General features: G+C 42.3%; 5 protein-coding genes across 6 annotated transcripts; 2 read left to right on the forward strand and 3 right to left on the reverse strand.

The window, feature by feature from the left end:
* Window positions 1–76: 76 nt before the first annotated feature.
* LOC129597731 (sodium-independent sulfate anion transporter-like) lies at window positions 77–3,541 on the reverse strand. 2 transcript variants are annotated; one of them, XM_055495394.1, is made up of 5 exons: window positions 2,634–3,541; window positions 2,343–2,553; window positions 2,047–2,209; window positions 1,214–1,815; window positions 77–1,087 (listed from the first exon to the last, which is right to left on the reverse strand). In XM_055495394.1, the coding sequence occupies exons 1-5, from the start codon at window positions 3,312–3,314 to the stop codon at window positions 396–398; spliced, it is 2,349 nt and encodes a 782-aa protein (XP_055351369.1). In that variant the 5' UTR covers window positions 3,315–3,541; the 3' UTR covers window positions 77–395. The 2 variants fall into 2 exon arrangements, with proteins under 2 accessions (XP_055351369.1, XP_055351370.1); XM_055495395.1 differs by having other exon boundaries at window positions 885–1,087; window positions 1,219–1,815.
* Window positions 3,542–4,752: 1,211 nt separating this feature from the next.
* On the forward strand, window positions 4,753–7,642 carry LOC129597751 (ruvB-like 1). Its single transcript, XM_055495418.1, has 9 exons — window positions 4,753–5,206; window positions 5,367–5,453; window positions 5,649–5,781; window positions 5,882–5,962; window positions 6,125–6,282; window positions 6,340–6,489; window positions 6,553–6,815; window positions 6,885–7,079; window positions 7,247–7,642. The coding sequence occupies exons 1-9, from the start codon at window positions 5,066–5,068 to the stop codon at window positions 7,404–7,406; spliced, it is 1,368 nt and encodes a 455-aa protein (XP_055351393.1). The 5' UTR covers window positions 4,753–5,065; the 3' UTR covers window positions 7,407–7,642.
* LOC129597750 (protein transport protein Sec61 subunit alpha) lies at window positions 7,216–10,274 on the reverse strand. Its single transcript, XM_055495417.1, has 11 exons — window positions 10,116–10,274; window positions 9,974–10,041; window positions 9,724–9,789; window positions 9,548–9,626; window positions 9,129–9,370; window positions 8,910–9,063; window positions 8,662–8,822; window positions 8,337–8,534; window positions 7,979–8,170; window positions 7,758–7,905; window positions 7,216–7,694 (listed from the first exon to the last, which is right to left on the reverse strand). The coding sequence occupies exons 1-11, from the start codon at window positions 10,120–10,122 to the stop codon at window positions 7,579–7,581; spliced, it is 1,431 nt and encodes a 476-aa protein (XP_055351392.1). The 5' UTR covers window positions 10,123–10,274; the 3' UTR covers window positions 7,216–7,578.
* Window positions 10,275–10,620: 346 nt separating this feature from the next.
* LOC129597732 (trans-1,2-dihydrobenzene-1,2-diol dehydrogenase-like) lies at window positions 10,621–14,274 on the forward strand. Its single transcript, XM_055495396.1, has 7 exons — window positions 10,621–11,016; window positions 11,297–11,408; window positions 11,653–11,816; window positions 12,042–12,294; window positions 12,598–12,725; window positions 13,615–13,771; window positions 13,914–14,274. Exons 1-7 carry the CDS (start codon window positions 10,909–10,911, stop codon window positions 14,009–14,011), a joined length of 1,020 nt encoding a protein of 339 aa, XP_055351371.1. The 5' UTR covers window positions 10,621–10,908; the 3' UTR covers window positions 14,012–14,274.
* Window positions 14,275–15,213: 939 nt separating this feature from the next.
* LOC129597729 (protein phosphatase 1 regulatory subunit 3B-like) lies at window positions 15,214–18,852 on the reverse strand. The gene is made up of 2 exons (XM_055495391.1): window positions 18,260–18,852; window positions 15,214–16,887 (listed from the first exon to the last, which is right to left on the reverse strand). Exons 1-2 carry the CDS (start codon window positions 18,368–18,370, stop codon window positions 15,907–15,909), a joined length of 1,092 nt encoding a protein of 363 aa, XP_055351366.1. The 5' UTR covers window positions 18,371–18,852; the 3' UTR covers window positions 15,214–15,906.
* Window positions 18,853–19,066: the final 214 nt, after the last annotated feature.

Genomic DNA, 19,066 nt, shown 5'->3' on the forward strand with positions numbered 1-19,066 from the left:
GAGGAGTACAAAAGCAGCTTAACCCGTTAGTACGCATAAAAAACAGCAACCAGTTGACCTTTACAGCCTCTGTATATTTCATCATCGACTTCTATCAAGTCAATGAGTCAACTTCTGTCTGTTTTAAGCATTAAATTATTAATTTTTACAAATACATATCACCTCAAAGCTATATATGATACAGAAGTACGTGGTTGCGTATTAAGAAAATGCAAGCATATTATAATATATGACAACAAGCCATTAACCGCACAAACACAAAAAGTAATACCGACTCTAGATGTTTTGCCTTCAGTTATGTACTCTCTTTTAAATTTGAATACTTTATAGGTATATCCGTTTTGCAGTTCTTTGGTGACGCCGTGACGGACCACAATAGCGTGTTCACTACCGTTTTAAACCGGCGCCGCGTCTTTCGCATCGCTTTCCAGTGCACCCCGACGAACATGTGCATATTTCTGTCTCCATTCTGATAATTCCCGGAGTTCGTTCGGGAAAATGAAAGCTAATTCTTTGGCGGGTGTATTGACGAATCGAACAATGGTATTGGGCTCTTTGCAGCAACCGGTGACGGCAAACTGCATTGCTTTCAACGTTGAATAATCAGAATCTTTCAGGTGGGCTCCGTCTATTACCACTTCGTTAATGTACGAAGATTGTTCCGAAGAACCTGTCCGCTGTGGTCTTCCTCGTCGGAACATTTTTGGCTCGGTCCGGTTTACTTTAAAGACATCATTCTGAATAAAATCGCAGAGAGTGTCAGCACCCGGAAACAAAACTGGACTTTTAATGGCGATGTCCACATTCAGGTACTGCTTTTCCCGCGAGGTCATGGGCCAGCCATATCGCGATTTTACCACGTGCGCTAACACGCGTGGACGAGCCATGGGATAAAACAGAACCAGAAAAGACGCTGCTACCCCACAAAGTATACCGAATCCCAGGCTGACAAAACAGCAGACACTGATGGTGGTTATTAACGGGAATAGTTCCGCTTTCCGATATAGCCATAAATCCTTGAATATTTTGAAGTCAAATAAAACCAAAATACTGGCAATGAGCATAGCCGATAATGATGCGCGTGGTACTAGATGAAACGGAAAAATAAGCGTGAGCAGTAAGAGGTAAGGTTAAACATTTTGAGAGATTATAGTATACGTACACATTTACTAACTTGTAAATGTTAAGTAATTAAATTCTTTTTTTGCTTTACCATACTTTAGAGCCGGCGAAAATAGTGTTATGGTAAACAGTACACATACGCCGGTCCAAGTGCTTCCCATGGTTGTCCGAACACCCAACTGCGCTTTGAAGGCTGACCGAGCGAAACTTCCCGACACCGGCATTCCATGAAAAAATGCACAGCACATATTAGACGCGCCCAGTGCAACGAATTCCTGCGTGGAATCGATTCGGTAGTGAAAATGCAGTGCCAGTGCTCTGGCTACCGCAATGCATTCCAGGCTGCCTACTAGGACGATCATCGGGATGCCGGGCAAAGCGGTTAAGAACGTCTCCATGACGGTGTGATTCCCCCAAGCGAATTCGGGCATTTTCAGCATGGGCACGCCACCGCGAACTTCCCGGGTTACACTGAGAACGTTGCGGCCATTTACACTGAGAAGATAACTAACGCCGGTGGCTATCACAATTACTTGAACGTAACGCGTCTCGGCAATTATCCGTATTGCTTTACGAACAATTTGCCATGTGCGATATGAAATCTTCCATTGTGGAGTGCGAGGAAGCCGTGAACCTTGACTACACAATAGCAACCAGCTCAATGAAATCACCCCGACGAGGACATCCCATCCGCTAAAACAATAAAAAACAGAAAGTTTGTTTCCATATTCAAGCGACACTTCCGATATTTGTAATTAAATGCAGGTTACACTTTGCGATATTAAAACTGTAAAAAAAATTTGAAGCCACCAACTGAACAAATATCAGCGGTCCGAAATCAATCTGTTTTGCCGACGCGGTAAAAGTACGAGGACAAAATTAAATCGACTGGTAAGGTCGATAGAGTCCATGCAGCTTACGTACTTGATTTTGCTGACAGTGAAATCTGTCGACATTCCAAGAAGGTTATCCGACGACACAGACCGAAATCCTGTAATAGTTCTGACTTGGCTAAAAACTACGAGGAAGGCTGAGGCCGTAGTAAATCCGCTTATGACAGGATCAGAAATGTAATTTATGAGGAACCCTGGAATGAAGAATTTTTAAAAACATTACTTATATGCTCCAAACGCAAACGGCGCTCGCACTGGGGTCATCAACGTCGTGTAATCTGCTTACACTGTAATTTACCCAAAGCCCACGATGTGTTTATAATTTACCGAGATTAAGAAAGCCTAGAATAAGCTGAAATAATCCTCCAAAAAAGCAGAACAGAATGGAATATCGTGCTCGCTCCGAAATCGTAATGCCAGCCGGCATCGAAACACCTGTCACTAGTGCTAGGAGACTGGTTGGTCCAAGAGATACGTCCTTCGCCGTCCCGAAGATGGTATACATAAAACACCCGATGAAAGCCGCATTTAATCCATACTAAAACGACGTTTTGTTTTCTGCGTTTTGTTTTGCATTAAAGCGCAAATAATGTTCATTTTACTAACTAACGTACGTACTTCTAAAGGAACATCGGCGATGGCAGCATACGCCAATGACATTGGCACAACGCACAACCCAAGGGTCACGCCAGCAATGATATCACCACTGAAGTCTCGCAAAGAGTACTTCGGTAACCACAGTGTTATGGGAAAACGCCGTCGCCATGCTTTCATATTACACTTCCTCAACAGAATGGCTTTAATAGCCGCGAATGTCAGGGGATCACCAGCGGAGATGACAAGTTCTTCTGTGCTCTTCAGGGTCCATTCCAGTTCGGCGCTGGGATTATCTGAATGTGACGATCGACGTCTCACGGATTCGAGTTCTGCCGTTGAACTGGCACTAGTGCCTGCACTCTCCAGGACGACTATGGTATTTTCGCACGGCGTTCCTCCACCGAATGAATTATCTGCTTTTTCATCGGTTCTAGTACGATCCGGTTCATTCGCATCATCTATGTTCAAAGATGACAGAGAAAGCGCTCGGCAGATTTCTCGAAAAGGGACGCTTCCGGCTTGTTTATCAACATGGACGTCTCGCTGGTTCGCAGTAGCAGGGTCACCGACGACCGAAAACATTATGTCGTTTACTGATCCGTAATCACGCGCATATGCGCAAGATATTGCGGTCCTGGTGGCAAAATTTTTTTGTAGCCTGATAGAATCTGAAGCCAAAAACTTACTGTACGCGTAGAGCATCAACTAGTTGCAGCGACTTGATTTATGCGTGCTGAATATTTTATCGCAAATGAAGATTTATCTTTAAGCAGCCAAAAAAGACAAAAGCAGACAAAAAGCAGCCAAAAAAGATTGTTTACACTACACGGCTTTCTTAGTTATGGCGCCGGTAGCGGTCATAGGAACATCTGAACATAGGATTTTTGCAAAAATAAATGTCAAACAACATTTCTAGCATTAACGCTAAAACCTTCGATTCCGGTACGAATACAAATGGCATTTTAGAGCGCACTCATCAGTAGTTTGATACACCTAATTGTTAGAAGGTGTCATTCACTAAACCATTCATCGGTTTCTGATTACAGGTTACAGACTTTATTATTTGACTGTATGGCTTGCAGTGCAAGAAATTCTATATAAAAACGACACTAAATTCGCATACGTACTGCACAGGTAGAAAAGCCTATTACTGCTTAATGACACTACAAGTTGTCCCTTGGAGCTATGCGCTATTTTGCTTATCGCGTTACCGGTAAAGTTTGTCCAAAAATGTAGATGATTGTCATTTGGCGGATCTTATCCTGTCATGAGGCTAACAAAGCGTCGCTATTAAATCCAACAATTAAAGGATTAGAAACAAATTAAAACTTTGTCTCCGGACATAAAATATTGTGATTGAGCAGTATTACTGTTGTTTTGTTCAACAGTATTATTATTTTAGTATGTACTTGAGTCGCACAATCGCCTGACTGCATACTGATGTACGCGTGCATGCGAACTGTACCAGTTATACGGGCATCTTAAATTACATAAAGTATTTAGGAAATCAAAAATAAGTGAAGCGGCTCTCGCTACTGTTCCAACTTCGACTATGCTTCTTCCAATACCTGATGCAGCGAATTAAAAGCCGCATGATGAACATCACATCAATTACGCGTAGGTGCCGAAAACTTCGCAAGAGGGATGCATGTAACCCAAAAACTAAAAAGTAATCATCAGCTACAATATCGAGCTGTGCAGATACTTTCGTTTCTTTTTAACGCACAATGTTCTGTTCGAGAGTTCGCAACATGATTACAGACGTTTAATAGTAAAGGCGTGTTGTGGGTTCTAGCAACGTCGTTTTTAACAAACGCTGTGCTGTGCCGCAGCGGCGCTTGCTGCGGAAAGATGACATTAACAAATGACAATATTTCCAGCTTTCCAGATACAAATTAAATTTTTATACGAACTTTTATTTGAATTCTTCATTTTTTTTATTTATGTTACAGTTCTATACGTAGGTCAGGTCGGTAGGTACTAGTAAAATTCAACAGTAACGAGTACTTACTGTAAGTATAAAACTTTAAGAATACAGTAAGTTTTCATTGCCCGCTTGTCACCCCCGGGTGTAGATTACGTACCAGTATTGTCCGCTGTTAAGAACTTTTTCTGGAACCCGTCGTTTTTGGATTCGAACAGATGTACATCTGTTTTACTTTTTCCAAAACTTCGATTGGCTTTAGATTTGGAACATCGGGATTTCAGATGTTTTGCGTGTTTTAGTGCATAATTTTTGGCAACATTTGCCGCTTTTCAGTTTGTTAGTCTGTGACCGCTCTCCGATTGATTGTTGCAGCTCTCTTGCAGGATTGGAGCGAATCAGCAGTCCAGCAGTACTTCTCTATAGGCGAAGTTCAAATCGGTTTCCATTTTAGACTTTCAGTCACTTTCTGATCACTTAGTGGCGAGCCGAGCTCCGTCGTGCTGCTTGTTAAGTTGTTAGCCAAGCCATGAGGATCGAAGAAGTGACCAGTACAACTAAAGCACAGCGGGTTGCGGCTCACAGCCATGTCAAGGGACTTGGATTGGATGAGAACGGGATCCCCAAAGAAAGCGGCGGAGGTCTCGTGGGTCAGCTGAAAGCTAGAGAAGTAATTTTATTGTGCTTTCTGTTTGCGAGTGGTTTCTGTTTATTGTGGTTTCATTTTGCGAGACTTATATGAATATTGCACTTAATCAATATTCAATAATGGTATGGTCGTAACAGTAGTCAACATCGCTGTACTGTAATTCTGCTCGTTATTCCTACAGGCTGCTGGCATCGTCGTGGAGTTGATCAAATTGAAAAAGTTAGCCGGGCGTGCTGTTCTCTTGGCTGGTCCTCCGGGATCTGGCAAGGTAGGTTTTGTTATGCTCGTGAAATACCAGAAAGATTTTTAGAAATCTTGGTTATTCGCTTGCAGTCGTCGGGAATGTTTTGATATACTTGTGCGTATACCAGTGTGGGCTTGTAATAAATGTAATCACATAAAATGTGGCTCTGTGATTTTATAACTCTTTATTCACCTAATTTATTCGGGCTGTGTTCTTTAGACGGCCATTGCTTTGGCCATCGCCCAAGAACTTGGCTCTCGCGTGCCATTTTGTCCAATGGTTGGCAGTGAAGTATTCTCGTCAGAAGTGAAGAAAACAGAGGTTCTCATGGAGAACTTTCGTAGAGCTATCGGTAGGTTGGACTTGCAATTTGCTTCACGATGGGAGATCAAGCGTGCATCGTTTTGTTTTTCTCGATATGCTGTCTTATGTTGTAACGATTTATTCTTCAGGGCTGCGAATTAAAGAAGTGAAAGAGGTCTACGAAGGTGAAGTTACGGAGCTGGTACCTTTTGAAGGCGATAATCCCGTGGGTATGTGTTTTACAGCGGAAATTTAGTTTCGCTCTCTCTTGCCTTGCTTTTTTTTGCTAACTTAAACGGTTTTGGTCTTGCTGCTAAACTCCACAGAATTAGTTAATAGGGAGTCGTAAACTGCTATTTCAACAAAATATGGGAATATTTTTCTGCTTGTAGGCTATGCAAAGACTGTGCAGCATGTGGAAGTCAGCCTGAAGACCGCCAAAGGTGTGAAAAAGCTGAAATTGGATCCCTCCATTTATGAAAGTATTCAAAAAGAGCGAGTTTCCATTGGGGATGTCATATATATTGAGTCCAACACTGGCGCTGTTAGGGTAATGCAATAGCGTTTCTTGCATCGCAGAGTAAAATTTATCCTGTATTATGTTTAGCGCATGGGTCGATGCGATGTCTACGCCACTGAATTCGACTTGGAAGCGGAAGAATATGTTCCTTTACCAAAAGGCGATGTCCACAAGCGCAAGGAAGTTGTACAGGACGTCACGCTGCATGATCTCGACGCTGCAAATGCGCGACCGCAGGTCGGTGCATGGTTTTTATAACGGTGCTGGAATGCAGTAAGGTAATACACCGTGCTCTTCTAGGGCGGGAATGATATTGTCGCTATGTTGGGTGCATTGAGCAAGCCCAAAAAGACAGAAATCACCGAGAAACTCCGTCGTGAAATTGACAAAATGGTCGATCGTTACATCGAGCAAGGAATTGCTGAGTTAATTCCCGGGGTGTTGTTCATTGATGAAATCCACATGTTAGATTTGGAATGCTTCACTTATCTCCATCGTGCACTGGAATCTCAGATCTCTCCTATTGTTGTTTTTGCTAGCAACCGCGGCAAATGTGAAGTGCGGTAAGTGATGCATTCAGCAGTTTGTTCTGACCAGTGGTCACATACCGGGTAATTTTTAAAAAATTGTAGGGGTACTGATGGTGTTGTCTCTCCTCATGGGCTTCCACTGGATCTTCTGAATCGTATCTTGATTATCCGCACGACAGCCTACAGTCCGGACGAGACAGCACAGATTCTTCGTATTCGCGCTAACGTTGAAGCTGCCAATATAACGGATGATGCTTTGAGTTATTTGAAAGAAATCGGAACGACTGCTTCTTTGCGGTAAGTTCGGCAGTGGTACTATATCTATTCCTCACTGTGTATTAAACCGTGTAGTACGTTCTGTGTACTTCATTTTGTGGAGAGTTTGGAACTTCATATCGGAAATTTAGGCGCAGTACTTGAAACTAACTGTCCGTTAATGTTTCTCATAATTTTGTTTTCCTTAGATATGCCGTTCAGCTTATTACTCCTGCAAAACTGCATGCCCAGGTGCAGGGAGTCGACACCATCGGACGGGAGAGCATTCAAACTGTTGCCAGCTTGTTCCTGGACGCCAAAACGTCTGCCCGTATTTTGGCCGAGAAGAAGGAAAAATATATGATGTAGCGAAGTTGCATAAATACGTACAATAGAAAACCATTATCAGCTCCAAGTAAATTGTGGGCCGTGGCATTTAAAAATTAACTTTTTTTACAGCGGGAATTGTCAAACTGGTTACATATTAAAAGAACAAAATGTTTTTTTCTGCTAAAAAATAGCCAGCATACAATGTTCAAGTTTAAAACAGTAAAGCGCCCATGCCACCCATTTCGCTCTGTTCTTTGACAAAAATTTCGAAATATTGATAAATAATAGTCACGGCTAAGAGGATTCCAGTGCCGCTTCCGATTGCACCTAAAAAGACCAAACATGTATTTGGACTAGTCCGAAATTAAACAGTAACAGCAGTCGACGTACCCAGGAAGTCAGCCATGACGGACAAAGCTCCAATACACAGACCACCGAATGCAGCAGCCGTAGGGATGTATCGATTCAGTTCGTGAATCATAGATTTTTCACGATGTCCTCGCATCACCATCTGCTGTTCTTTCAGCTGTTTGGCCACCTGTAAGTGAGATTATCATACTATCAGATTCTTGATGCCTACACAATCTAAAAACCGAGAATAAATAACTTACATCCTTCGCGCTCGAACCGGAAACGTCAATCCAGGTCTTGGAGAAGAAAGCACAAGATCCCAACATAAAGATGATGTAGATCACTGCATGCACCGGGTCCGTTACGATATGACCAAGACTTTCTGGTGGAGAGAAGTAATAACATAATCCTCCAATAGGATAACTTCTTGCTGGACCACTATCGCCAACGTCCTGTAAAACCACGTAGCTAACACATCTGTATCGAATGTTCGGAAATAAAAAAGAAAATTAAACGCAAAATAAATGATGGAAAAATCAGATTGGGATAGGTATTTTCTCAAAATTACATGTTAAAAAATCGCAGGAGTAAGTCAACGTCAAATCAGAAAGTACTTACGGCCCACACTCCAAGAAGACTGACGAAGAAATTCTGCCCGAATTTGCTGGACAACATTTGCGAGATCACATACAAATTGGACACCAACGCACTCTGAAGGATGATAGGAATATTGGAGGTATAGAAAAGCTTAATGGGATAGGAACTGTATTGGCCACGGTATTTAGCCGATTTGATGGGAAGATCCACACGGAAACCCTGCAAGCGGTCCAATGTATTAGTAAACTTGTTAACTATTCCCCTCGATTTATGATTTCGCATCATTTCAAGCTCGAGCTGCATCATTTACACTGCTACGGCAAAATTCGAAGCAAAGAGTACTTGCCTGGAAGTATATCACTACCGCGAAGACGACAATAGTGGCTAAAAGATTCATCAGGTTGGGAAGATTCTGACGGTAAAATGCTTCACGCAGAGCACGGATCTTGTCATTGCGGGTGGCCAGGAGGTGGAACAGAGCAATGATGGCACCCTCGAATTCAGTTCCTGCAGAATTCATCGGATTTTGTCAAACTCTGGCGGAGAACTTACTACGCACAAATATGCAGCGTATGGGCGCCAGTTTCAACTTACCGCGTCCGGTGTTAACAGTTGTGGGACTGAATGCCTTCCACACAATCGTCTCGCAGATGTTGGTGGCAATAAACAGAGAAATACCCGACCCGAGACCGTAGCCTTTCTGCAGCAACTCGTCCAGCAAGAGCACGATCAGACCGGCGATAAATAACTGTGAGAGGAGGAATATGATTATTTGTGCGAAGTGCGCACTCGTGGACATGTAGACTTCCGTACCTGTATGACAATCAGCAAGCAGATACCCGCTCCGAGATCACTGGGCTCACCGTACATTCCCGTCATCACATAGACAATGGCCTGACCGATGGTGATTACCATGCCAAACAGCTTCTGCGCTCCGTTAAAGAGTGCGCGATCTTTCGGAGTGTCGCCCACTTCGATGATCTTAGCACCGGCCAGCAGTTGCATAATTAAACCCGATGTCACGATAGGCGAGATACCCAGCTCCATCAGTGTACCTTAAAAAGTGTGCAGAATACTAAGACCGGACACCAGAACCGCAATAAGTGAAGCGTCAGACGACAAATTACAACGTCTAACTTCTTGGACTGCGATAATTTTACATAAGTTATAATTGAGAGACAAATCAGAGTATTCTTAACATATGAAAGTAAATTTAGCAACTGCAAATATACCTCTGTTGGAAGCGAGAATGACACGAATCCAGTAGAAAGGATCCGCGGACTCTGATGACATGATTCCAAACAGAGGAATCTGCGTAAAAAGTAAATGTAATACACTAAATACAGTATGGCGTACGCTAAAGTATGTTGCATCGTATTTTTGTATTATGTTTCAAACAAATACCAACCTGACAGCAGACAAGGAAAATAAAGAGCGTAATTGCCGTCCATAGTACTTTCTCCCTGAATTGGATCTACAAAACGACAAATTCAAAATTAGGAAGGATTCAATGAACACACGGACAAAACGCAAACCGCCCGGAACGGAACACTTTGAGACAGGCATGGTTACGAGTGAATAGCACTGATTACCCTTATGGATTCCTGTTAACCTAATTTCTTCCTATGATTAAGTTTCGGATGAAAAAAATAACTTACTTTGCGCTCGGGCTTTGCAATTTCAGGAAGGATCCCGCAAAGCGGCTTGATAATCTCCAGAAATTTGACTGCAAGGACAGCGTGCAATCAAGAGATGCACCAGCAGACGCATATGTTCCCTCCATATGATCGAAGTACTTACTTGGCATTTTGTTGTCGTGTATGCAGCAGTGGAATGAAAGGTGTAAATATTAATTTAAAACAGGAGGATCGAGCTCTCCTAAAGTTTCGTAAAAAAGATCGCTATAAAATAATTCAAACTCAAAGCATGGCCATTTTTTGGTAAACATACCTTGACTGCGGCAGCTTAGCCGGCCTGCGTATTTCCAACTCACATTTACGTGGCCGATGTCAGCATCGATAGCCGATTGGCTGAGAAGAAAGAAACTAAATCCTCTAGTGGCTGCTTGTTCAACTGGTAACCACGCCTTCAAGGGTAGACTTTGCCCTGAAAGACACGCGCATTGCGGAACTGATTTGTCGGGTGCTGTCATGTTGTTGCTATTCCGACCGCCTAGGTGGATGAGTAGGAACGGAAGGTGAAACAATCCTAGGCAACCGCCCGCAGAGCGAAGCGAAACGACAATTTCGACGCAACTTCCGGCGTTGTATTACAATTTTGCATTTTGCAGTTTGCTGTTTGCAAAACCAATTTTTGCGTTTGACTTTTAAAAATATTTTTATTTTTTAGTACAGCTGTAAAATTTATTCAAAAATCATAATATTGTCATTATATTGGTTTACCCTAACGGATCTTTTCGATTCTTCTTGTTTTACTTTTGCAGGAATTGAGCTTGAATCTTGTGGCTGTCCTTAGTCATTGAACAGTAAACTGTAAACCAGTTTCTGTCTGAGCCCTGATATTAGAAAGTTTTCGCGGTTTCCTGTTTTTGTTTTGCTAATGCTGTAAGACAGTAAGTCGCAGCAAAGAAGAGATGTCTCCCGTTCCAAATAAGACACTGCGTTGGGGTATAGCTGGTTCTGGACGCATTTGCAATGATTTTGTGGTGGCGATGATGACACTTCCTAAGGATGAGCACGAGGTAGGTAAAGGTTTGATCGTCTCTAATCGGTGTGTGCTGCAGTTTCGAGTCCATTTGTTGGATTAACAATTTGCAGTTCTTTTCCGGTAACACTGGAGTTGTTCAAGCTGAATAAAAAAATTTTGTCCTGAGCTTCTTTACAAGTAATTAACGCCTGTTTGCGAGGTTTTGAGAGTATTCTGGATAGCAGTAATTAAGGATACAAAATAGCATGTTTGCGTGGTGGGCCACTGGGCACTGGTGTTCTTGTTTTGCTCATCTATTTTGTTTATCTTTTTAGGTCGTTGCGGTAGCCTCGCGGCATGAATTCAAAGCGCAAGAATTCGCATCTAGATTGAGTATTCGAAAATTTTATGGTTCATATGAAGCGTTGGCAAAAGATCCGGAAGTCGGTATGTTCGTTCTGTTTGGTTAGATTTGGAATTTTCAAGTTTGCGGTTGGCGCATACACTTGCACCTGTAAAGATTTAGTCTTGTTTTATAGCTCATACAACAGATTTTATTCTGACTAATAAAATGGACCGTGTCGATCGTGTTCTCCCCTTGATAAAATTAATTTTTGGTTTTTGGAGCTGTGCAGTCAGTACCCATGTTGTACCTATGTCTATTGACTGTATTTTTATTTTTTCTTCGCAGATGTTGTTTATATCGGCGCCATTAACACGGAACACAAGAAGTTATGCCTGATGATGCTGCAGCATGACAAGCATGTGCTGTGTGAAAAGCCGTTGACTTTGAGATTGGCTGAAAGCAAAGAGCTTTTTGATTATGCACGGAAAAAGGGCAAATTTCTAATGGAGGTATGAAAAAATAGCACTGGTGCAGTGGTACTTGAATTTGGTAAATGTACTGTGGAGATATGTATGCGGTAAGTACTCTCCTTTTTGTTCTGCGCTCATAACAAAACTTGCAGGAAGCGGCATATCGTTTTTTGTTACATTTTATACTGAATTTTCTTTGTTGTTTCTAAACAAGAATTTATCAGTTCTGTCTGCACAAAACACTCATTCCCGTTTATATGGTAGGCGATTTGGACAAGGTGTTTTCCCGCCTACAAGCAGCTGCGTGAAGAAATCTTGAAACAGTCTATCGGTCCTGTCCAGTTATTGACGGCTAACTTTGGATTTCATGCTCCAAACGTCCCGAACCTGGCAGAACGCGACCTTGGCGGAGGAATTCTGTTGAATGTCGGCTGCTACGTCGTGCAGCTGGCTAATTTAGTTTTTCAAGACCGGAAACCAGCTACCGTAAAAGCAGTGGCGACCTTTAACGAGTCGGGTGAGCGACGTCTTTACCGCATATATATCGATTTTCAGAGAGTTAATTCATGCTTTAATAGTTGTAATACATTTTGCTATCGAAAATATTTCGCTGGATATATGCTTCTAGTAGTCATTTTAACGTATTGCAATAAAATGACGTTATTCTTTGGGCAGCAAGAAACTTGATTTCGTCACAGTTTTCGTGCACTCTCGTCACCATAAAATGACGCCATAAAATAACGCTCTCCATAAAATGTTGATTCAGGAACTGTAATTACATGAAATAAATGACCATTCATAATATACGGTATGATTGCAGGCGTGGATCACACTACAGCCATCACGCTCCAGTACGATGATGGCGCAATCGCTCAGTTTTTGGTGTCGATGCTGACGGACTTGGAGTCCACTGCAAGAATAGTTGGAAAGGAGGGTTTAGTTATTGAGGTGCGTAAGTAACCAGTGCACATTGTTCGGGCTCGCAGACCGCTGTTGAGCCATTAGGTTTATTTTGCACTTTTATAAAACTAGATGCGGAGTTGCTGTAAGAGGGATGTTTCGTGCCATCGGTCCACTTTTATCTGCTTTGCCTTCAGAAACTTTAGCGTAAATTTTTTTAAGACATGTTGATCGTAGATGTATTTTGTTTCTGATGGCACAGAAACTGCAAAAAAATATCCACTGGTAAAAAATAGCCTGTGGATGATTACTTTGAGCAAGATATATGACAGCTTTTCGTTCCGGCACGAAATTTACTTTGGAAAATGCTGTTAAATTTCCCCGGAGGTAATCGGCTTACTGGTTCGAACAATCTGTGCTTTAGAAGTTATAATTGTGTATTTTGTCGCTATTTCTAAGAAAACACTGCCATGATCGTCAAATACACGTCGGGTAATAGTTTTGTTTTGCTTGATGTTGTGACTGAGTAGATTTTTTAACTATCTGCCTGTATTTGTTTTATTATTTTTTCGGATGAAGTGTAAACAAGAAAGACGATGGCGGTTGAAACTGCAGAATAAAAATATTATCACTGTAAAAGTCAGAACCGGCAGTCGAACCCGCAGAGTTCTCTCTATTGCATAGTATAATAAGGCAAACATGCGATAAGCATGTTCCATTTCAAACTAGCGCAAATCTGATATTGTTTGATTTTGAGTATAACTGAGGATGTGTTATTAACTGGAAGCTGCAAACAAAAATTATTTTCCTGTACGCTCCCATTTGAACACCAGTGCTCGTTCATTTCAGTTGTAAACCGATTGTAGCACGTTTCTTGAAATGAAGCTAATTTGCTATCTGCTTAATTGTATAATTAAATTTCCAATTCCTGTTGCAGATTGGCGCTCCTTTTCTGGCTCCAACACAACTTAAAACACCATCAGAAGAATTTCACTACAAACTTCCTTTTGTGGATGAGAAGTTTCCGCTTAATTTCATCAATTCGTCGGGTTTGGCATTTGAAGCTGATGAAGTTCGTCGGTGCATTTTAGCAGGTAAAGTGTTGAGCGGTTTGGCCAATCAATCGGCAAGATTTCATCTGCTGTGTAATAGTTTTTGGTTTTTCCTAGCGGGCTCATTACTGAAGAGCGATACCGTTTTCAGTTTTATTCTCCTGTTAATCCGACTTGTTTGCAGGCAAAACAGAAAGTCCTCTCATGTCCGAAGCTGATTCCTTATTGAGTGCCGAAATTATTGATGCCATTTGCAAAGAGATAAGGTTGAATTATGATTAATGAACTTGCTCCATTCTTGCCTTCCTTAGAGCACACACAGAATCCGGAATATTTTCTATAAAAGCGGACTGATTTTTTATTTGCAGAATTTGTTTTCTGATTTTTTTGGGAAATCGGATTGGGTTGCAGACTGTGTATTCTTGATTTGTTTTTATAGAACTGATTTTTCTGCATTTTTATTTGATTGCGATTGGTAAATTTGATGTGACCACATACAGTACTGTGCGTTAAAGATTTAGTTACATTAAAATATTAAATGGTGACGTAATGGTGTTAGCGGCTTATCAGAGATACTGCCGAGTAGGCTTTATACATATATATACAGTTTTTCTTTCGATTTTTAACATCGTATTCAGATACTGCAGTTCTGAGCATATTAAATTAAGAAACTTACAAAGATGACAACAGAGCAGAGAAGCGCTATGGCCTTTTTTGTTCTGCTTAAAGCTTTAATAACTTATACAGTAAATTTTCCGCTTTGCGTTACACCATGGAATGTGGATTATGGGAGCATAATTTAGTTCATTCCTTGGAAATAGCATGGCGTTACTTGCACGTTAGCTTTTGATAATGGAGTCGTGCCAATGTAGGGGTGAAGAATCTGTTACAAAATGGCTCAATTCACTCGACCACAGCCTGATAAGGTGCCCTTTGTTATCGTTCATTTTATCTTGTCGGCAACAAGGTGAACTTGCCTCGTGGACCTGCCGCTGTTTACGACGACTTCTTTCGTCGTATGCGAACCATTACTTAAGACATTACACCACACGTTTCAAGCTGTCTGAAAATTTACTTGTAAGGTGAAGGCTCCTTGCCCGCAACGTGATACGGTGTACTTCCGACACCAGTGTACGGCGTGATCGGAGCAATGTCGCCGGTACAAAAGTTGTCGTCGAGCCGGCTCGATGGCAGCCAGCACGACGAGTGTTTCACTGCTGATCAGCGCCGACAGTCTACCGCATGTGCAATAAAACTATTCTGCGTAGTCGTGCCATATTTTTGCCAAATGCACATATTCGTGTCGGCTACTCGAAACTTGTTCCAGAACACAAACAGTAATTGCTGGCGTAATTCAAAACGCTAAAATTATATCTGGGTCTCCCACGCCTCGCCAGCCTGAACGCTGCATGATCATGCGATTATGAAAGAAGTTCGGTAAACATTTTTTGACGCTCATCCACAATTTGCACAGAACACCAAGCCAATTGACGATGTCTTTTGATTCATCCAATAATGCTCATGGTGAGTTATTATTAGAACATAATAACGTTAAAACAGAGTCACATATTAAAAACGCACAAACGTTATATTAAATAGTGGTACAATCAGCCAAAGAAGCATGAAAACGTTCGGTATATCACAGAGCATCCAATCGCGAAAACACATCCGCAAAAAGTGCCAAAAATCAAGAATTTTATACAGCTAAAAGTCTTAAAGAGCAAAGACCTTGTGAAGGACAAAAGGTTATTCGCACTATTACTGTACAGTATTGCCAGCGAGGACAGCACCATTAGTTTGCATCTGCGATGTGCCGAAAGCAGAACGCATCCATTACACACGGATCCACCCCCGGGAGGAAATACTGTAACCGTTTTGAGCCAAATAATTTCTGCAGATTCCATGAAAGAGAACATCCGATGAGCAAGAACGGTCTTTGCCACACAGCAAACTCATTCCTGCTGTTTGAGTTGCAATGCCAATCATATTATGTAAAACGATAAATACGTCAGTGTTTGAAAGATCCGAACAATTAAACGAGTACAACTTGAAAACTGTACAAAACATCCAAAACACATCCTTGGCCGATATAAAGAATAAATTACGATCTGATCACCGAAAATCAATGCCGGCATTTCTATTCCGCTCCAGCTCCAAATGCGCACATAAACAGAAAATCACCAATACGGTTGATGGTTTTCCAACTGGTTCCAGCTGGCGAATTCGCCCCAAGATTTGCTGGGCGATTCAATCCTGTACGCATCTGTATGCTTTTCCAGTGTGCGTTTGTGCTTCATGTGTCCCGTAATCAACTGATAATTTTTTCCCTGATTGCTATCCCAGTACTCCTTTCCATCTGTTCGCAATGCCACACAAAATTCAATTAAATGACGCTGCTCGGCCTCTTCCGGAATTGCAATCTCGAAGCTAAACGTATCGTAGATGTCCGTGCTACTACTGCAATATTTCGCCGGGAAATCGGAGTATGTTTGCCAGCCGTTGAATGTGCATCGCACAAAGACATCCTTCTTGAAGGACACATTCTTCACCTTGATGGTGCCCAGAAAACTCTCTGACTTCTGCTTGATTATCACATTCTCCAGCGCGACAACATTACTCTCCAGTTTCTCCCGAAAGCCCATATAATCAGCGGCCGGCTGGCTGAAATTCACCTGCCATTCGGATATCTCCACCACCAGATCATCAGCATTTTGTGGTTTGGCAGACGAGCCGAACAGGTCAACACGGGGCTCCGCTTCCGGTTCCCAGTAACCATCATCCTCCTCTTCAGCGAATTCAAACGTGTTAGTCAGATCCAGCCCGACATCATCGGCGAAGCGCACCGTCTTCCTCGCTCTGTTCTTGTTTTCGTAGTTTTTGAGGATGGGCGTGCTGGTGGTGGTGAGGTTCTTCCGCCGGAAACCCCGTCGCGGGGGCTCCCTGAGGATGAGGGTTATGGGGGGCACCTCATTATCGTCGGACTCCCCGGATGTCAAACCGTCCTCCAACGAATCCAGCCGGTCCAGACGTTCGACACGCGGGCTCCTCCGGCCACTGAGGATCGACTGGGTGCTGTTGTTCGACTGGGCGACTACGGGAGATTTCTCCCCGGTTTGCGAGCGAAGTGGGTAAGGATTCCGGGCATTTGCAGATCCAACCTAAATTAGAAAATCAATGTTTTCTTGAACTTGCATAATTGCATTAAGCAGTGTTTCGCTTTTAACATTCAGTCAAGAAGATTAATACAAGCAGCGGATAAAAAATAGACGTTTATTTTTTTAAAAACGGGGTGAGTTAGAAGCTAACAAGTACCAACATCTGCAGTTCCGTATCCCCGATGCGCTATCCAGCCTGGCCCTGTTCGGGGATTCCCCAACTGTTGTTTAGACACCCCCTAGTACACTACAGTGACGCTGCCGGTTTAAACTTGATTGCGGCTGCCAATATGTACAGTACAGGGAAAAATACCGCATCATTCATTCGGAGCGTGATCGTTATTTACGACTCCGAAGCCTGCACTCTACAGCCTACGCCTATGTCAGCAAATTCAAGCCATTAACCAGTACGGTTAACCGGCGTTCCTTCCGGTCGCTAAAATCAGATCCCGCGCGGATGTCCGGTCATTCCGGTGCAATTCCAGAGAAAAAAAGCCGGTAATCATAGACTCATGTATGGTACATTGGTACGTACTACGTAGCAACTTTCGCTCGAAGTCGACGCGTACAGTATGTGTTTGCCGGCGCCGACGATATCAAATGCAAACGGTGCAGTGGCTGACCAGTGACCAGTGACCATCACGTGCAAGCTCACGCCGCTTTTGCGCGTACATCAATGAGAACTGGTTAACTAGCAGTTTTGTGACGAACCAGACAGCCCATGGCCAGTGCAAGCTGCTTGCTACAAGCCACAAGGTTGTTCTAGCTACGACCTCTTAACACGCTGAAAAGGCAATAACTGATCTTGAAGCACTTCATGACTTATGCTAAAATCGTGATCAATAAATAGGCTAGAGAATGCAGTAGTAAGCAGAATCCCACATCATGTAAAATCCAGAATCAAACAGAATGTTCTTACTTTTAAGCTACGTAATCGATGGTTACAATTATATTTTCAGCTACGTATTCAGGGATTACCATTCTGACGAATTGTCACAATATTTTTCAACTTTTGCAACTATGAATTTTGAAAGGAATTTTGGAAATCACCTTACCATAATAAATTATACAAAGCCACACAAAACTACTTACGTTTTACAAAAAAAACCTGAAACTAAATGTAAAGTGTTGTCATATATCGCCAACGGTTTTCTACAAGATTTACCTGCTTACTAACTTACATTTAAAATGTAATAGTTTACAAACTGTAAAATGCACAGCAGCGTAGATATGCACGTGCCTATGTAATACAGATATGTGCCTATTGCACGAATACAGAATAACGAAAAAAATGACTGACACACATCAATTATGCAGAAATATGATTACAATTACTGAGTAGGTTTTCATTAATAAAAGTGCTTTTTGCCAATACCTGGAAATCGAGCATGTAGTTGTAGTGGTGCGACGGAGGAAACTGAGCAGCAGTAGATGATTTTAGAGGACCGACCATGTAAATATCGTAACCCGTTGCAGGGAATGGCATTCCCGTTACCCGAAAAACGGTAGACTTGGCACGGAAATTTCAACACCACCAGTCCCTGAGCAAGTGCAGTGCACAAATGCCACTACGCTTTTAGCGCCCAAATTATGTAATCAGGCAACAACACCGCATGCCGTTTATAGACACACTTATCTTTAAATTGAAAACGTTTTTAACTAAAAATTAAAACCACGATAAAACAAGTAGAAGGCTTCTTGGATACACTGAGAGAAAATCATGCCGTGTGGAATAAATAAAAGTCAAAGATAAGGATATTCACAGGCATAGGCCAAGGGTTCAAAATTAAGAAAGTCGCAGACAAATGATAGATTAAAGAATCCGTTTCGAGGAACACGGTCTTTTCAATGTGTCCGCATATTGTACAAGTTTATGCCACAGTTGAAACGAATGGTTTGACTCGTCTCTCGTCATAATAAAAATCCCTTTAGCGGATTCTCATCACCATATAGGCGCCCACCAATAAGCAGTTTTGTTGTGTCGACTGCTGCGGACTGCATATTGCGCACGTGAAACGATCGTGCATGCATCGTGATGCTGTTTGGTATGGCAGTGTCACTGAAGTGTGGCCGGGACATTTCAGCAGTAAACTGACCGGGCGTGATACGCTGTTATGGCCAAGATTCATTGCGCGTGTTCTGCGGGTTCAGCTTCCTGATTAGAAATGGTGTCCTGAAATGA

Source organism: Paramacrobiotus metropolitanus, unplaced genomic scaffold, assembly GCF_019649055.1.
Source record: "Paramacrobiotus metropolitanus isolate TYO unplaced genomic scaffold, Prichtersi_v1.0 Parri_scaffold0000108, whole genome shotgun sequence".
Taxonomy (NCBI): Eukaryota; Metazoa; Tardigrada; class Eutardigrada; order Parachela; family Macrobiotidae; genus Paramacrobiotus; species Paramacrobiotus metropolitanus.